The sequence below is a fragment of the Rhipicephalus sanguineus genome, chromosome 1, assembly GCF_013339695.2.
Source record: "Rhipicephalus sanguineus isolate Rsan-2018 chromosome 1, BIME_Rsan_1.4, whole genome shotgun sequence".
In the NCBI taxonomy this organism is placed as follows: Eukaryota; Metazoa; Arthropoda; class Arachnida; order Ixodida; family Ixodidae; genus Rhipicephalus; species Rhipicephalus sanguineus.
Window position 1 is genome coordinate 212,346,363 of NC_051176.1, and position 16,883 is coordinate 212,363,245.

General features: G+C 44.3%; 3 protein-coding genes across 8 annotated transcripts in view; 2 read left to right on the forward strand and 1 right to left on the reverse strand.

Moving 5' to 3' along the window:
* Positions 1 to 16,883, forward strand: part of LOC119406972 (small nuclear ribonucleoprotein-associated protein B) — a 373,302-nt gene that overhangs the window by 204,389 nt on the left and 152,030 nt on the right. The window lies entirely within an intron of this gene.
* The window catches only part of LOC119406870 (nuclear receptor coactivator 5), a 156,220-nt gene that overhangs the window by 59,202 nt on the left and 80,135 nt on the right, over positions 1 to 16,883 (reverse strand). For 2 of the 6 annotated variants that reach the window (XM_049419220.1, XM_037673640.2), the window contains one exon: positions 13,596 to 14,473. The exons of the other annotated variants lie outside the window; for them this stretch is intronic. In XM_049419220.1, the coding sequence (XP_049275177.1) occupies positions 13,947 to 14,473 (527 nt within the window). In that variant the 3' untranslated portion in view covers positions 13,596 to 13,946. Of the gene's footprint in view, positions 1 to 13,595; positions 14,474 to 16,883 lie in introns of those variants that run through there. 6 annotated transcript variants of the gene reach the window in all.
* On the forward strand, positions 12,056 to 13,255 carry LOC119406903 (pyridoxal kinase). Its single transcript, XM_037673680.2, has one exon. It carries the CDS (start codon positions 12,338 to 12,340, stop codon positions 13,244 to 13,246), a length of 909 nt encoding a protein of 302 aa, XP_037529608.1. The 5' UTR covers positions 12,056 to 12,337; the 3' UTR covers positions 13,247 to 13,255.

Genomic DNA, 16,883 nt, shown 5'->3' on the forward strand with positions numbered 1-16,883 from the left:
AGCCGTGGTTTGACTGAACGCAATCAGCTGCCGCGACTCACCGGCTCCGTTGCAGCGGTAGGCCGATAAGTTGGCGGTTGTTGCTTGGCCCGCGCTCGCTAAAACTTGCACCGTCACGCACGCCAACTGGCTGACACGGGCCAAGAAACGACCGCCAACTTATCGGCCTACTGCTGCAACTAGCTGTGACGAAGCCGGCGAGTCGCGGCCGCAGCTGATTTCGTTCGCTCAAACCACGGCTGAGAGCAGTACAATCGCGGCGCGCGAAAGCGCTAGTCACGTGTTTTGTTTTTTTTTTTCGTATTTCTCGGGCTTCTTTGCAGCTCGGAAGAAATGGTACACGTGAGACTTTCTTTCTCGCAAATAATGCAATGGGGGTTTGGGAAGATGCTCTCGAACTTTGCAAATCCCACTTCTTGCCTAAAGCCAATATTTAGCAATTGAGTTAAATAATCCTAATTAACAAATTAGTAACAAAACAAAAAAATATCCGTAGTGCGTAAGGTGCCTTTCAGCAATATGTAAATGATTTTACTCAACTGCCTCTAATATTGTATTTTTAACCCTTGGCACAAGTTAGCTGACACACACACACACACACACACACACACACACACACACACACACACACACACACACACACACACACACACACAGTTACACTGCGTGCCGCGATAACGTTTTACGCAATAAAAGTTCACTGCGCCGCTGAACTTGCTGACGAAACAGTGTCTTCCGCCTTTTCGAGAAGTGCGGAAATAGGTCGATAAATGATTCCTACTTCCGCGCGATTGCAGCGATGCAAGCATAGGGAAAGAATGAATGTGAGGTGTCGGCCACCGACGACCGCGCCAGTATGACGTATCGCTGACAACCCTGTCGCAATAAGTATATTCACCTAACTTCTCGGGCATGCCTGTCGCGTCGCGCTGCTTTAAGCCTACTGCACGCATTTAGCCGCCGATCGTTGCTGCTCGTTGCGCCGGACCGCATTCACACGCGCACCGCTTTGTAGAAACGAAAGCAGTTCGCTGCTGCGGAGTTGATCGTTGCGGATCGTGCACACAGAAACCACGCTACACTCACACCATTACGATTAACGCACGCGTACGGTACAGCAAGCGTAGCTCTGTCGTAACCATACTGCACGCTTTTATTAGGCGACAACACAAACGCACCTCCGTCCGCTGCCAGGACCGCTAGAGCATCAGCATCGAGGAGTGCGCATCGCTTGCAGAAAGCGAAGGTTGCGGCGCGGTTGCAGTGCTGCTAGGGTAGCTGGGGCAGCTAGGATGCCAGTTCTGCTGTACCGTTGCCACTGATATTGAATTGGATTGCGTCGGCTGTCACGACGGCTGGGACGCTAGCGGCGCCATTAACAAATACAGCAGCTCAAGATGGCGACCACGACGTACATCCCCTCACGAAGCGCGCTGTCCACGAAACATTAGTTTCGGTTCCTAAAACCACGTTGTGGCGCAGCAATGGCGCAAATTATGCAAAAAAGACTCTTTTGGAGCAGTGTGGAGCAGCAATTGCCAGTTGGCGCAGATTGGCGCACTTGGCGCAGGTTTCCCACCACTGAACATGGCTAAAGCAGAGATGAAACAAGCTGGCCATCTCAGTCACACGGAATAACATCAACCTGCGTGTGAGGCCTGCCATCGATTGCTCCTCAAGCAGAAGGAAACGCCCCGCCCCTCAATTGCTGGGTGAAGGAGCAGGAGGGGATGTCTGGGGAGAGGGACTGCAACTCGAGCAGCAACTGTGAACTTTGACTATAAGGGCGCGGTCGAGAGCGCTGGCACGCGCGCTGTTTCGGCAGACATCCCCCAGCGAACGGCTCGTATGCCTTCTACGCGCTGTGAGCACTGTGATCTCATTGCTTCACGCTCGGACCACTGATACGACAAACTGACCGAAAACCACATCTCTCCCGTGAGCAGCCGTATTGCCATACACCAGCGTTTTGTAGAGTTGAGTGAGATCGGCGCAAAAAATCGCAGCATATCCACGTGGTGAATGATGATGAGTGGGGCGAAGCGAACTCGCGCTGCAGAAGGCGATGGCATTGGCGCGAGCGTGGTCCTTCTTGATGGAAGATATTGCGACTAGATTGTTTGAAAACCACAATCTGTTACACACCGCAACTAGGGCCGAAACTGTTATCAAGGAAGTCCCGCTGGAAGCGCGCGTCGGCGCCTTCGGGCAGAGCCCGCCTGATGCGTTTTGCAGCCACTTCACGTGCTCGCACAGCCTTGGGCTCTGCCTACCGGTACGCGCGCTTTCTCGCCGCTTCACGGTCCTTCACATTTTGAAGATCCGATTCGCGGCGCAGCCGTGCAGCATCGGCCTCGTGGGCTCGAAGGGCGGGGTCTTCTCGCCGCAGCCGTGCAGCTTGTCGAGCAGCTTCGGCCTCGCGGGCTCGAACGGCGGGCTCTTCTCGCCGCAGCCGTGCAGCTTGTCGAGCAGCTTCGGCCTCGCGGGCTCGAACGGCGGGGTCTTCTCGCCGCAGCCCCGCAGCTTGTCGAGCAGCTTCGGCCTCACGGGCTCGAACGGCGGGGTCTTCTCGCCGCAGCCCCGTAGCTTGTCGAGTAGCTTCGGCCTCGCAGGCTCAAACGGCGGAATCTGCTTCGCGGCGTCGACGTGCAGCTACGGCCTCACGGGCTCTCACCTCAGGATTCTGTCTGCGAGCCCGCGTTGCCGCCGCCTTCCGTGCCCTCCATTCCGCAGCCTTGTCATCCATCTGGCGACTCCGAGCTAAAGAGAAAGCGTGCCAAGAGGGAGCCTCATGGCGCGTTACTTCTGAAATGTTGTCTTCGGGTGTCGTTGAAAACACGAGACGTAGTAATGAAGAAAGAACGCCACACAGGCGAACACGCAACGATAGTCTCACTTGTCAACGTCGTCGTCTTCTTCTACTGCATACCAGAACACGCGCTTCTCACGACCTAGAAGTGGCTACTACAACGTTACAAAGAAACAGAGGACAGACAGACCCACGGCATAAGGAGTTTCGCCCCTAAAAGAGTTAGCTGCTAGCCCTCGTTCATGTAACATTACGGCGTATTGCATTCACTGATCCCCTCCCCCGCCGCACCGCGCCGGTCCGATCAACCCCGCGCCGTTCACGCGCTGGCGCCGGAGGTGGAAACACCGGCGCGCTACCGCCGGTGATTTTGGGTCCGGCGCACATGTCTAGTGTGAAGTATAGAAATAGCAGTCCAGGCAGTCATGCAGTGAAGTTCCTAACATCTCCAATATTGCATGACAATATATCAACGCACTTTGTGATCCTCTTCACCTGCAATACATCAGTTCAACTGTATTATTTCCAAAACTGGGAGTTTGCCAGGTCCACGGCAATCCACCACAGAAAGCTTGTCAGATAATCTTGAACAGCTTTCATGAGGTATTGCTCAAGAAATGCAACGAGAATAATTCCAGGACCTTAGGGGCCCTGAAAAAAATGCCTTTCACTATCTCAAGGATATCAATACCTGTACACACACCCCGACAAAAAAAAAAAAAAAAAGAAAATCAATTGCTACAGAGAGCAGACAGGTGCCCCGTATAAGAAATACAAAGGTGTAACTCGCTCTAATGACAGCGGAAGACTGGATGTAGTGTTTTCTCGTTCAACAACATGTCCCAGGTTCAACAGAAATATAAGCAAGGCAACCCAGTGCGTGCAGACTAGGCGACCAAAAATCATTTTTAAAAAAATAATAAAAAAAAAGGTCATGTAGCATAACTGAAAGCATTTTAGTGTGGAGTTTCTTTTAAACCCTGCTGCTGCCTTGAGGCACTCATAAAATATTCACTCAAGTGAACATTCCATTTTAAAAATAATAAATCAAGTGAAATTTTATACTGTATCGTATGATGTGTGTTGAAAATAAAAGCTCTCCATCACCATGAAAAACTTGTGCCAGAACGTGGAAGAGGTCCTGATGAACATTATTACGTCTAGTGGACAATGTTCTGGCACAGAAACAAGAGTTTTGTGATCGCTGCTGCCTCATGCACAGAACAAGAAGCCTCTTGCAGCGGAAGAAAATTTAAGAACCTGTAATGGTAAAGATGAGGTAGATAGTTAAGAACCTTTCTCTGAAACGTTTAACAACACTGACTTAATTGAAAGGCAGGGGAACAACCATTGTTCATAACATTACCCGATTTGACAATGAACAAGAAATTACTAATATAATTTCTGTTTATTGCTATGCTTTCTAAGAAGCATAGAACACTTAAAAAATTTAATTATGAAGATAAAAGATGAAAGCCAGAAAGCTGGTACTTTTTTAAATGTAAAAGAAGAAAAGTTTTGAACACAGGTGAAGAACAGAGCAGTCTGACAAATAATGCCGCAAACGATCATTTAGAACATGATGTTTCTCTAGGATAAAGAATTAAGAAAGATGGTAGCTCTACAAAATAAATACAGCAAGAATGTATTAGCAAAGAAAGCAAAGGATGCACTTTCAAAGAGTATCAAAAAGGAATATGATAGCTTAAAAATTATAATTTACCTCGTTAATGCACTCCTTTCCCTGAGTCGATACATGGTGTGAGTTACGGACATTGCAAAAGTATGAAGAAGTAAGCTACATTCTTCTGAGGTGTGGTATTGTTGAAGAGTTGAGAATCGCATGGACACCCAAGAAACAATTATCTCAGTCATAAAAGAGCAATCCTGAATGATTTCAAAGTTCCTGAAAAGAGAAGCTATCTTATTCTGGTCATGCCATGAGAACTATGAACTCAATGGAGCAAAAATTAATGCTAGCCAAAGTGGGAAGTAAGAGAAAACGAGTTTGCCAGTGGAAAAAATGTATATACAACATTCTCTAAGCTAGAGGGGAATATCTAAGTGAGCTTAAAGAACTTGTATTAAAGGGACCCTGAAACAGTTTTGACAATTTTGTACTAACGCACTGAGCCAGCAGGGTAAGTCCTTAGGATCATTAGCAGACTGATTTAAGCCCTCTGTGTAAAGCGTGTAACTTATTATAAGGCTTAAATCTGTGAATCATCACAGATCATAGCGCTGTGGTTTTCAGGCATTCTTATCGCACAGGCATTCTTATCTAGGAAAGTAAGCTTTTTTGCACAAGGCCACTGATGGGGAGCTAGCACAATTGTGACCCCCACACGATACTATGGCAGCCTCGATGTCTCTGTAGGCGGACGAGAGTTCCTAGATAAGAATGGACGGGCGATAGTGATATGAAAATCTGCGCACAATTGAGACTGTGTTAACTACCTATGTAACAAAGAGCCTGCAATTTGCAGTAGCCAGTGGTGCGATCTTGTACGCGTTACAAAATAAACACGGAGGCGTGGCATGACAACCAGCCGCACGTGACCGCACGTGACCGCACGCGAATGGCCCATTTGAACCGCGACAGACGTCACGGCTCTGCATTGACCAATCGCGTGCGGTCACGTGCGGCTGGTTGTCATGCCACGCCTCCGTGTTTATTTTGTAACGCGTACAAGATCGCACCACAGATATGCTTCCAAAAATAAGACAGCTCATGCAATGGTCTTTCTGCCGTCAATTGCAACTTGTGCTTAGCTTAAACCCCATTGATGTCAGCAGGCAGAGTGCAAAGGTCAAGAAAATGCAATTTTCTTTGTACTGCTGATCGAAAATAAATCTGCCAAGAGACAAAAATTTTTGAGGTTCACCATGCAGCAACAACAGAACCTGACATAAGAGAACTTGGCTAGTTGTTTTTTTTTTTTCCTTTTTTATTCTTCATACACAGGAACATGCACACATAAACAGAAGATACACCTTTAGGCTCATCTAGTGTTCATCTAATATTCATCTAGTGTCATATCACGTCGTGTTACGGACAATGCGTATTTCTCTTGACTCAATTAGGCCAGTGTTGTTCAAAGCTTGAAGTAAACAGTTCAGACTATTAGCCCCATCTTTACCTATAAAGGGTTTTAAACACATTTTTTTCCCTTTGGGCCCACTACAAGCTGGTGCTTAGATAATACATCAAGTAGCAGTCGTAGAAGATGATCCTGACATGCCATGACGCCATATACAAGAGGCAACATTTATAAAAAACATTACCTTCCTCCATGCATTTTTCACATATTAAAGCTAATTTGCAGCATATGCCATAATTTGCAAGTATAAAAATCAATTGATTCATTAGAAGTTCGCATACACTATGTGATTGATTAAACATTTTCACTGGTGCCTCAAAGAAACAGCGGCGCACAATATAGAAATGTTGCAATGAACGGCTTTTTTGTTAAGCTATATCACCAGGGTTGTTTGTGTTTTCTTTGCTTAGTGGCATTGTGGCAGAAAGCTCAAACCACGAGATCATATTCAACTGGCAAATGCCATATGCAGTCAGCCATTGTCGTTAAAGCTGGTCAGGCCACTGTTATAAAAATCACCAGTCATCTTTTGATTGCACTTAAAGTTAATTCCTTTTTATAACACAAATGGAAGTGAAAGTTATGTTTGTGGTGCACAACATCCCAGAAGTCAGGCCGCGAGGCAATGAACAGTGCAGCATATGCATCACTATTCACAGCTTTCATTTAACTCTGAACAATATTATGCAACATGTTTAAACAGTGGAGCTGTTTAAGCTCGAGGTTCGGCCACGAGGCGTGTGCAAAGAACTTCGCCAAGCGATGACGTCAGTACGCATTGCCTAGCAACCACCTGGCACGGCTCCGCCTAGCGTGTGCAACGCAATAACTCGGCCAGCGCGCTCTCTTTTTGTTCCGTTCTTCTGCTTCGCTCCCCGAACACGTACGCCTGGTGCACGCTCTCCCGCTGCGCCGATTTCTTCGGCATGGGATACAATAACTCAGGTTGGCGAGAGAACAACCACAGAGAGAAATAAATAAACAGAGAGAAAGAAAGCGAGAAAAAGAGAGAGAAAGACCGAGAAAGAGATAGGGAGAAAGAGATAGAAAGAAACAGACACAGGAAAGAGAGAAAAACAGAGAGCAAGACAGAAAGAGAGAGAGAGAGAGAAAGGGAAAAAAGAGGAAAAAAGTGAGACAAAAAAGAGATAGAAAAAACAGAGAGACAGAGAGAGAGGAAGAAAAAAAGAGAAAAATAAAGAGAAACGAAGAAGGCGACCCAGCTCTGCTATTCCTTCAAACTTGGCAAACCACTAGTGCGAAGCTGCCTTAAGTTTTTTTTTTCTTTTTTTTTTGTCATAACAGATAACTAATCATGCTAAATAATCCGGAGAAAGTAATAGAAATGAGACACAACTTACATTGAAGAAAAGCAGCACTAAAACGGGACAGAGCGCTTTTGTTGCACGCAACTGCGCTTGTGTCGTGGGCTTCTTCCCCCTCTGTCCCACTGTTGAGCGCTGTTTTTCATCATTATAACACGTACCAACTGGCCGTTCCAAATACCCTTCTGCAAGAAACAACTGTTCTTCTTGGATAGCGTGCAAAAAATGCCACAATTTCGACACTCAGATATTTCAAATTTTATTGTGAAAGATGAAAATGGCGGCAAGTAAGAGAGATTAAAAACACTTTCTTGCAAGTTTAGCATGTAGGAAATTATGTACTGAAAAAATCCCAAATATTTTGTAAAAATATGCACACACAAAATTACAAAAATAAAACATTTTTCTGCCTCTTGTTCAAATCCACATTTGTAACATATTGTTCCTGTTGTGGGCTTGTACAGATGATTAAGGTTACTTTACTTTCATTTACAAAGTTACAGGAAGCAAGAAAAGCAGGAAAGTAGGAAAAACATGGAGAATCTCTCAAAATTGAAACATCTTGTAAATGCATAAGCCATATTTGCCACCTTGTTTCAGTTAATATTTTTTCATACTAGAACAAAGACGTCCACTAAAAAAAGTGAGCTTAGTTTTTATGCATGAAGGGATTTTGCTATGGCAAAAAAAACTTTAATTGAAACAAAAAAGCCAGAACTACCTTTTGGCTTTCCTTACCTGAACACACTTTTTTCTTGACTTCTAGGAGGTGGAGTACACAAAGAAGTGCTTGAAGCACGATGCGCCAGTTTGCACAATTTTCAAGTACAATTTAAAAATACAAATCCTATTCAAATTGCAAAAAGAATGCTCAATTGTGTCACTAGAATTCACGGTCTTTCCATTTCCACTAGGATTTAATCACAAGTACTGACCGGCTGTCAGCCCCTTTAAGCTGTTCCTGTAAAAGGAACAAAGGGAGTCCACGGGTTTTACCCTACACAAGCTGACGTTGCCGATATCGACCAAGCTGTGTACAGGCAGTTGGATTTCTTACTTTGGTCATAGGTAAGTGGCTCTTGTGCGTGTCAGACAACAGAACACTTATCGTTATACCACTGAATATTACTAAAGCACTCTTATTTCTCTGAATACTAATTTACCTTAGTTAACACAGCATTAAACAAGGGTCACCAGAGATTTATCATAGTGCCATGCCCAATTTCAAGGGTCTCCACACTCATACAGACCTACTGCACCAAGAATGGAGTCCGAAACGTAGACTTCAACTCTCGGAGTAGTAAAGGAACACTTTGAAGACCTATGGCCATTGAACATTTCTGGTGGGTTTTAGTATGTTTTGTTTTTGTTTTTTAACAGCACGTGCTGCTGCATTAAGATGATTAGGATTGTAAAATCATGTGACATAGGTGACATGCTCAGCTTCCTGCGACAACATATATGGGTGCCCTTTTATTCAGCTGGAGATAAACTGCTACCTTTCATTACATCTATGAAAAGATAAAGAGAACAATGTGAACTATGATTATCAATATGGCTACTCTCTTAAAAAGAACTCATCACAACTCTGCAGGTTGTGCTATCTACATGGGCTCAGTAGAGGCATTATTGTAGCAAGTTGGGTACCACTGAGTCAATGCCCATCTAACACACAAGAGTGACTTGCACATACAAGGCAACTCATGAGCACCCTGACAATTATGTTGCTCTAGGGATACAAACGGTTAATGAAATTCCATTCCAACAGCCAAGCCCAGATCACCACCATGAATAAGTGGCAGTTTACATTATGAAGAAACCTCAGCTGAAGTTCAATTTAGTTATTGAGGTAGAAGAAAAACCTTGGTGCTTTCATTAGGTAGTTTAAAAGGTCTGTATTCCCTTTTATTTAGGTACAAAATGCTAAATTTTTGCTGTTTTTGGACACAGTTTGATTTTGGCTCAAAGACTGTCTGACATCGACAAAGAAAAATCGAAATTACAGAACATCATGAATGAAGTTTGGTGGCTCCTCAAAAAACTTGGACAAATATGCGAGTTATGCCTTACACCATATTTGAAGCTGACAATAGCAACAGCTTACAATTGTTACCTTCATTAAACATACCTACAAAACTAGATCATTAAAATAAAGAAATTTACAGCCAATTCTAAGACAACTATCACGATGGTGTTGAATACTTAAAACAATGACATTCAATGTATGTACACATTTTGAAAATTCGAATACTCAAACGTAGCTGTACCGTAACTCCCAATTCTTCAATTTCAGATATTTTTTTCAAACACAAAGATTCTAGAACAGCATTCTAGATAGAACCAGTAGAATTTGTCTTAAATGAAGTAAATTTAATTTATATCAGATGAACACTTACCAAAATATGGCAAGCATGTTGCGTACCATTAAGTGCTGAAAACTTCTAGTGACACCATGAATATATGAACCACAGTTATGTGCACAAGTTCTTTAAGCTCACCTAGACCTGAAACCTGAAAATCAGCTGTTGCACTTGTCACACCATTTTGTATTACCTTTCCATTTGGCTAGCATTAATTTACGCTCCAGTGAACCAACAGCCCATAAAACATGACCAAAATAAAGGTTTAGTGTAGGTCCTCTGCCAAGAAACATCTGGCACAGGTTGGTTAACCCTTAGCACACTATGCCAGCCACCAGAACTCTAAAGAATCAAGCTTCTTTCATGTTTACATAAGGTCCACAATTTGCACCCATGCATTATCACAGGAAAAACCAGAGTGTTAACCAGATTTATTTTAGATTTAAGGCTAACGTCTATGTCTTTTGCAATCATAGAAAGTCCTGGAATTCCCGTCTTTCCTAGTACTATGCTGAATTTTTAAAGCGAAACTACCATCATTTATGCTGGATTCCAGAAAAATGTTCAAAAAACCTAGTTCATTTTTAATCTGAATCAACTGTTCACCTTCTGCCATAATGTTAGTCTTATGTTTAGGATTAAGTCCAGCTAATTCCTTTATGTTAAGAATGAGGGCTTTTGTGTGCAAAGAAGTGTCACCAGCATTATGAAGTTGGCCATCTTTATTTCCACGACCGGTTACCTTACGAGCATACAGAAGCTGAAAGGTACAGAGTTATAACTTGCGGTCACCACGGTTTGAAGAATACGAGTGAACCAAACCTACATATTTAAGCTGGACTACTTGCGTAAATTCCAGTTAGCAAGCCAATTTCACTACCAATTTGAATGCATTCAACTTGCATAACTAGTCCATCCACTAGCAGATGATCTAAAGATGTAAAACGAAATCTGCTATCAGGAGTTTTACAGCCATAATACATGTTGTAGGGTCGTGTGAACAATACTGCATGCTCAGCAAAAATTATAGAAGCACACTTAATTTCAAAATGAATGCGTATTAATGGGAGTCTTACGCTTCAGAAGATGCAAGGAGCATTGGGTTCTCTCTCAAAAGCTAAACTAAAAGGAGAATTAGTGCCACAGATAAAATCTTGCGAATATTTCGCTGACCTGATAGAGTGCACGATGTTATACATACACGAGCTTCATTCAGCAGTAAGCGTCACGAACTGGAGAACCCCGTGCGTTATTTAAAAAATAACGTAAAACCCACACAGCACGTCACGCGTTCATTACAACACAGTACACGACAAGGAAAAGTGCACGTTAATGGGAGAACGCTAATCGCGACATGCTCTGAAAACCACAAGAACCAGTAGCATATGTTTCGTGATTAGTGAACACGGCAGCATGTGAATGAATATCAACGATTTGCGCAGTTAATGAAAGCGTTCTCGCGTCTGTGATGAATCGGGCACATACCTTCGGACATCTTGAAGAATGCAAAACCACACAGAAGGAAAATCTGCGGTGTAACAGCCGACACCGTTCCTTGTCTAGCGGCAGGCGGCCAACGGAAACACTGCCAGAAGAAACGAACTGCTATTTCACAATCAACCACCAATACCAACCACGAGATAAGAACACGCCCGCGATTCGATCCTGATAAGTCGGTTGCACCAGTCCCTACGTCTCCGCCCTCCCAGTCGCAAACAGTTACCCGCAATGAGATGACACCGTTACCGAACAATTACCACCACCGAGACTACAGTTAAAGGCTCTCATTACACAGGGGAAATCTCACCTGCAACCAGCATAACGCCGAAACCAGAGGAATCGAATCGAGCTCATATGTGTAAATACGCGGCAACTGCTCGGTCACAGCACTAAATTATTCAGCGAATATCCCACGTACCTTAAGTTTTGATGACAAGTGAACCGTATGCGCTCTCAAAGAGAGCGCTAACGGCGCGAGCCCATACCTCAAACGCGACAACCACGCTTGGCAACTCATTTTTGGCAGAGCACTAGCTTTCGGTTAATGGCAGTGCTCAGAAAGCAAGCGTACACATGAAAAACAGTAGAAGCACCGCCACATTGTAAATGCACAATTTTAGCATAGCTTTAGTTTAGAAAAAACTTTAGAAGCAAAACAACAAAGAAAAGGGTGGGGATGAAAATGTCGGTAACTATCACTATAGACTTAAGCACTTTCGGTTTCGCAGGTATTCCGAATTCTCGAGCTTAGCAGTGAAGCAGACCATGCAGGGCAAGAGTCGAAGGCGCGCCAGTCCGTAGTGAGCAGCACGCTCGAACACGTTGCTGCAGTTCGCCTGCCGCGGTGTAGTTATACTCGCGCTGAATAACGGGTGTAACTAATTAAGCTTCGTAAATTAAGCGCGCCGACCTTTGGTCGTGACAGACAGGTCACGAACGTGCGTGAAAGAGGAGTTTGCCACCGCGTGTGTTGATTTCTTTCCAGTAAACAACACATAACAGGTAAAACAGCTTTTTATTTGTACAGATTCTGAACACTTACTACTTACTTGTTAAGCTGGATTCTTCAGACCACAGAACATTTATTCAAAATTGAATACAACGCTGAACGTAAGCAACCGTATCACGCGGCGCGCGACGATCACCGCGCGAGCTCGTGTTCGAGGCGCTTCACAAGAGCAGTAATTTTTTTTCTAGCCGGTGTACCAAGCCTCGCAGTCCATTTGCCATCTACCTGACACAATGATTTCAATCCAAGATTGCCGCATACTGTCGATCCAAAGTCACGTCGTTTCCGGCTACGTTGGAAACAAATGCATCGCTTTCCCGCTGCAGATCTTGGGATTCGACGTGGACACGGTGGATACGGTGCAGTTTTCCAACCACACGGGTTACCCGGTATGGAAAGGTCAGGTAACCGACACCGACGACTTGGAGGCAATTCTGAGTAATCTCGACACGTCTGTCTACACGCACGTCATGACGGGCTACATTTCGTCGGGAGCGCTGCTTGAGCGTGTACGCGACCTCGTCGCCGAAATGAAGAAGGCCAACCCCGAAGTGGTCTACGTGTGCGATCCAGTAATGGGTGACCACGGTTTTCTTTACGTCCCTGCCGAATTGGTGCCCATCTACAAGAGAGACCTACTACCAATGGCCGACATTGTTACGCCAAATCAGTTCGAAAGCGAGCTCTTAACCGGCATCATGATCCGCGACGAAGGGGCAGCGCTCGACGCTATGGAAGCACTGCACGTAATGGGCGCCACGTCGGTCGTCATTACGTCGACTACGGTAGAGAACAACGCGAACACGCTGGTCGTATTCGCCAGCAAGCGCACCGGGGACAGGATGACTTCACTGCGGGTGGACGTGCCGCGCATGGACGCGCAATTCTGCGGAACGGGCGACCTATTTGCAGCCATTTTAGTCGGCTGGATGACCAAGTCGAACAACAACTTGCGCGTATCTGTAGAGAAGACTGTATCTACCATACAAGCAGTGCTAAAGAAGACCTACAGACATGCCCAGAACATGCACACAGAGACGGAGCTCAAGTACACCAGCCACGAGTTAGAGTTGCGGCTTGTTCAAAGCAAAGACGAGATAGAGGAGCCACCGCAGAACTTCAAGTCCGTGGCTCTCACCTAAAGTTGTTGCGGCAAAACCAGTGTGTCAATAAACATGTCACCCAACACAAAGTTGTGTTTTTACTGTTGCAAGTGTTCAGTCATATTTTGTAAAGCATTTCAAAAGGGAAGAACTCAAACACATATTCACCAGAGACCTTTTATTGAAAGATGGGATGTTGCACGTGCTGCAGCTGCTTCAGGGCGGGAAGAACTCCAACACATATTCACAAGAGACCTTTTATTGAAAGATGGGATGTTGCACGTGCTGCAGCTGGTTCCAGGCGACCACCTCCATGTATTTCACAGCTTCCATATAAATTGCACAGATGCAGCAGCTTCGTAGTAAAGATTCACACAACAGCGATGAGTATAACTGTGCCGTTTCTTTATTCATCACAGGCCACGAACTCCTGCACTTGTGAGATTGAATGACTTGTACCAAATCTAATTTTATTTCATTATTTTACAAATGACAACACTGATGAAACCCTTTCAATGATGGCTTGTATGTACTGGAAGAACAATAATAAAATGCCTTTTGGTAACATGCAATCAATGAGGATTTTCACATGATCGCTAAGAAGGAAAAGAAGAGAGTCAAACATACACAAGCTGGTGAAAATAAAAAGCTAAATGGGAAGAGGCCAGCAACCAATGAGCACAGCTACAACAGTTGCTTTCTTTGCAACTGCTTTAATAATAAAAAAAAAACTGAAATTTCAGTATCGCGGCACTCCGCTTCCAGGCCTGCCAGACATCATCGGTCTTTGAACCTGGGTCCCCAGCAATGGGTGCCGCATAGCAGTGGGAGCACCTGGGCCTCTCATCAATGGTTGTTGTTGATACTGCTGCCCCACATGACCACCAAAGCTACTGTTAATTCCAGGGGCATTTCCGCTATAAGCTTCACTGTCTCCATAACCATAGCCTGACAATGGCTTGGTGGGCTGCTGACTGCCAAGTGCGGGCGATGCCCCAGAATTAGCACTGCTCAGTGTCTTCAGCAGATTGCTACCATTGTGTATCAAATTGTCAAGAGCCTTCTGCACGCTCGGGTTGTCAAAGTTAATGTAAGTGGAAGCGGGGACATCGCCTGCAGTAGCTGGTGCTGGTGGCTGTGGCTGCTGCTGCACAGGTGTTGGCAAGGGTGCCTGCTTCACAATGGTTGTTGGACTTGTAGGGCCTGGTTGTCCAATCATGCTCAGAATGCGCTGCTGCAGTTCTTGCTGTGTTGGCTTATCTTCTTCTGGAAAGGAAAATGCAAAAATTAGAACCACTGTTAAAATGCCTTCCTCGTCAGTGAAAATGTAGGCTGAGCAGTAACAACAGAAATAATTGAGAAGTTCAGCTAGTCAGTACGATTCATCATGAAGAAGGGTAAAGCATGCAAACACAAGACAAGGGAACCACAAAACGCAGATGCCACATGCTCAACTGTGGCAGCAAGAAAGACACAAGATCAAGAATGACAGCACCACCTATCAATCAGGGACACGCATGAACCCATCAAAAGATACGTGTTTTAAAGGGTACTGACACAAAACTTCAAGATGCATATATCACCTGCAAAATATCAACAGTGAATATAGCTTGGAAGGTATTTTATGTCAATTTTGAAGTTCGCGCGCGTAGTCAAGCACTATACGCCGCACCTTGCGGCATTGACACCCTCAAAAGTGACCCGAGAGAGCCCCTACTTTCCAGAAGCCACCACGCCGCAGCCGGTACATCAAGTTATGATGACATCATAGTCACCATTTCTCTTTTGCTACGCTTGCTGTTGCGCCAGCAGACTACTTTTCAGCGGCTGCTCGCGAGTATGTTGCCACGGTGCACGCGTTGAAAGTTGAGAACGAAGATGACAACGAGGACTATGACGGTGACGACATCGCGCAGCGCGTGTGGCAAGTGTGAGGACGCGAGCAGAGAATGCGGACCGCGCAGAAGGGCATCACGGTTCTGTGTGCTGACGTGGTCGAGCATTGCACATGCTAGGTAGTGATAATTGCAACCGGCAGCTTGTCATTTTTGGAGCTCTCTAAAACCGAAACTGAGACTGGACGGTAATGAGGAGCCTGTAATTGTTTACCTGACACGCGCTGCAGCAAACAATGTGCCGTGTTATGACTATCAGGCCCCCAGCAACACATTGCAGCAAAAAAAATGTGAGGCCAAAATTTTTGTGTCAGTAACCCTTTAAGCATGAAGTTTTATCTTTACGTAAGCTGACTGAAGGGTGCCCTATGCTTGTACTTCTACTGATCTATTGATATACCAACCCTCAACCATGAGACACATTTCTGCATTTCTGTCTGTATAAAATGCTGTCATCAAATTTTGGAATGCATTTCCAATCACAATTATACTGTGGTCCACCAGTTAACAGAATTTTATGCTCAATTAATCTGAATAATACAATAGCCTGCTTACCCTACACAGAAACAACTACTGCTAAAAAGAACTCTAAATATTGAACCCAAAAAAGTAGCATAAAAGAACATGAATTAAGAAGAGAGGACATGTCCCAGTGGCCTCTTGTCCACTTGTCAAGTTTTTCTTTTTTTCCCCACTACAATGGCTTCAAAGCTTATCAACCAACTCATCCAAGAAGTTTCACTGAGCTCTACACATCGCACCTGTACATTTTATGAAACACATGTCAGTGTCTGTTTCTCTACACAGTGGGGCATAACTTTGGTAGCTAATTGTGAGCTGTAAAAATAATGTTAAGACCACATCTATTTCTATTTCGTACTTTCTTTAGCCTGTGGGATAAGGAATGGATGCAGGACATACATTTGGCTCTCTTCGCGTATAGTGGCTACTGCGATGTAAGAAAACGTGTAACGTGCTTGTTAAAAGCCGACACTAATTTTATGAACACACCATTCGGTGAGAGAGGACTTGAGGCAGGAGATGGCTATTCCTTTTGTTTTTTTTGAAGACTTTAAGGGGGGACATGGGTCCTGAAAGTTTTTTTTTAATTCTTTGTCGATTGAGATGAAACTTGCGGAGTTTATGCATATTTGTGTGCAGATTTCAAATATGCAATTATTTTTCTAGTATAACATGTAGTTTTTAAAATATCAAACATTTCATATGCTTTTTGGGAGCCCCAGTTTGCCTAAACTGAGAGAGTTACAAAGTAATTAAGCACATCAGAATGACCTGCAATGAGTACAGAGTGCAAGAAAACAAGAATGGATGTTCTAAACCCATTTGAACAAAAGTTGTGGCATGTTGAATATTTGTGGCTGAAATCCCAGCTTGGAGTAGACTAATTTGGAATGTTCATCGTGCCATAACTTTTGTTCAAATGGGTTTAGAACATCCATTCTTGTTTTCTTGCACTCTGTACTCATTCCATGTCATTCTGATGTGCCTAATTACTTTGCAACTCTCTCAGTTTAGGCAAACTGGGGCTCCCAAAATGGCACATGGAATTCAAAAACTACACATTGTACTAAGAAACAAAATGCATATTTGAAATCAGCACACAAAATATACATAAACTCAGCGAGTTTGATTTAAATTGGTAAAGAATTGTAAAAAAAGTTTTCAGGCGCAGTGTCCCCCCTTAAGAGTGTTTGAATGAAAGGTTGAGCAACTATTTGATGATCTTAGAGCATGCTGTGAACACACATCGTTTTCCTGAA

Excerpts from the sequence above, each read along its gene's own strand:
- LOC119406903 (XM_037673680.2), top strand. The coding sequence starts at position 12,338 with ATGATTTCAATCCAAGATTGCCGCATACTGTCGATCCAAAGTCACGTC.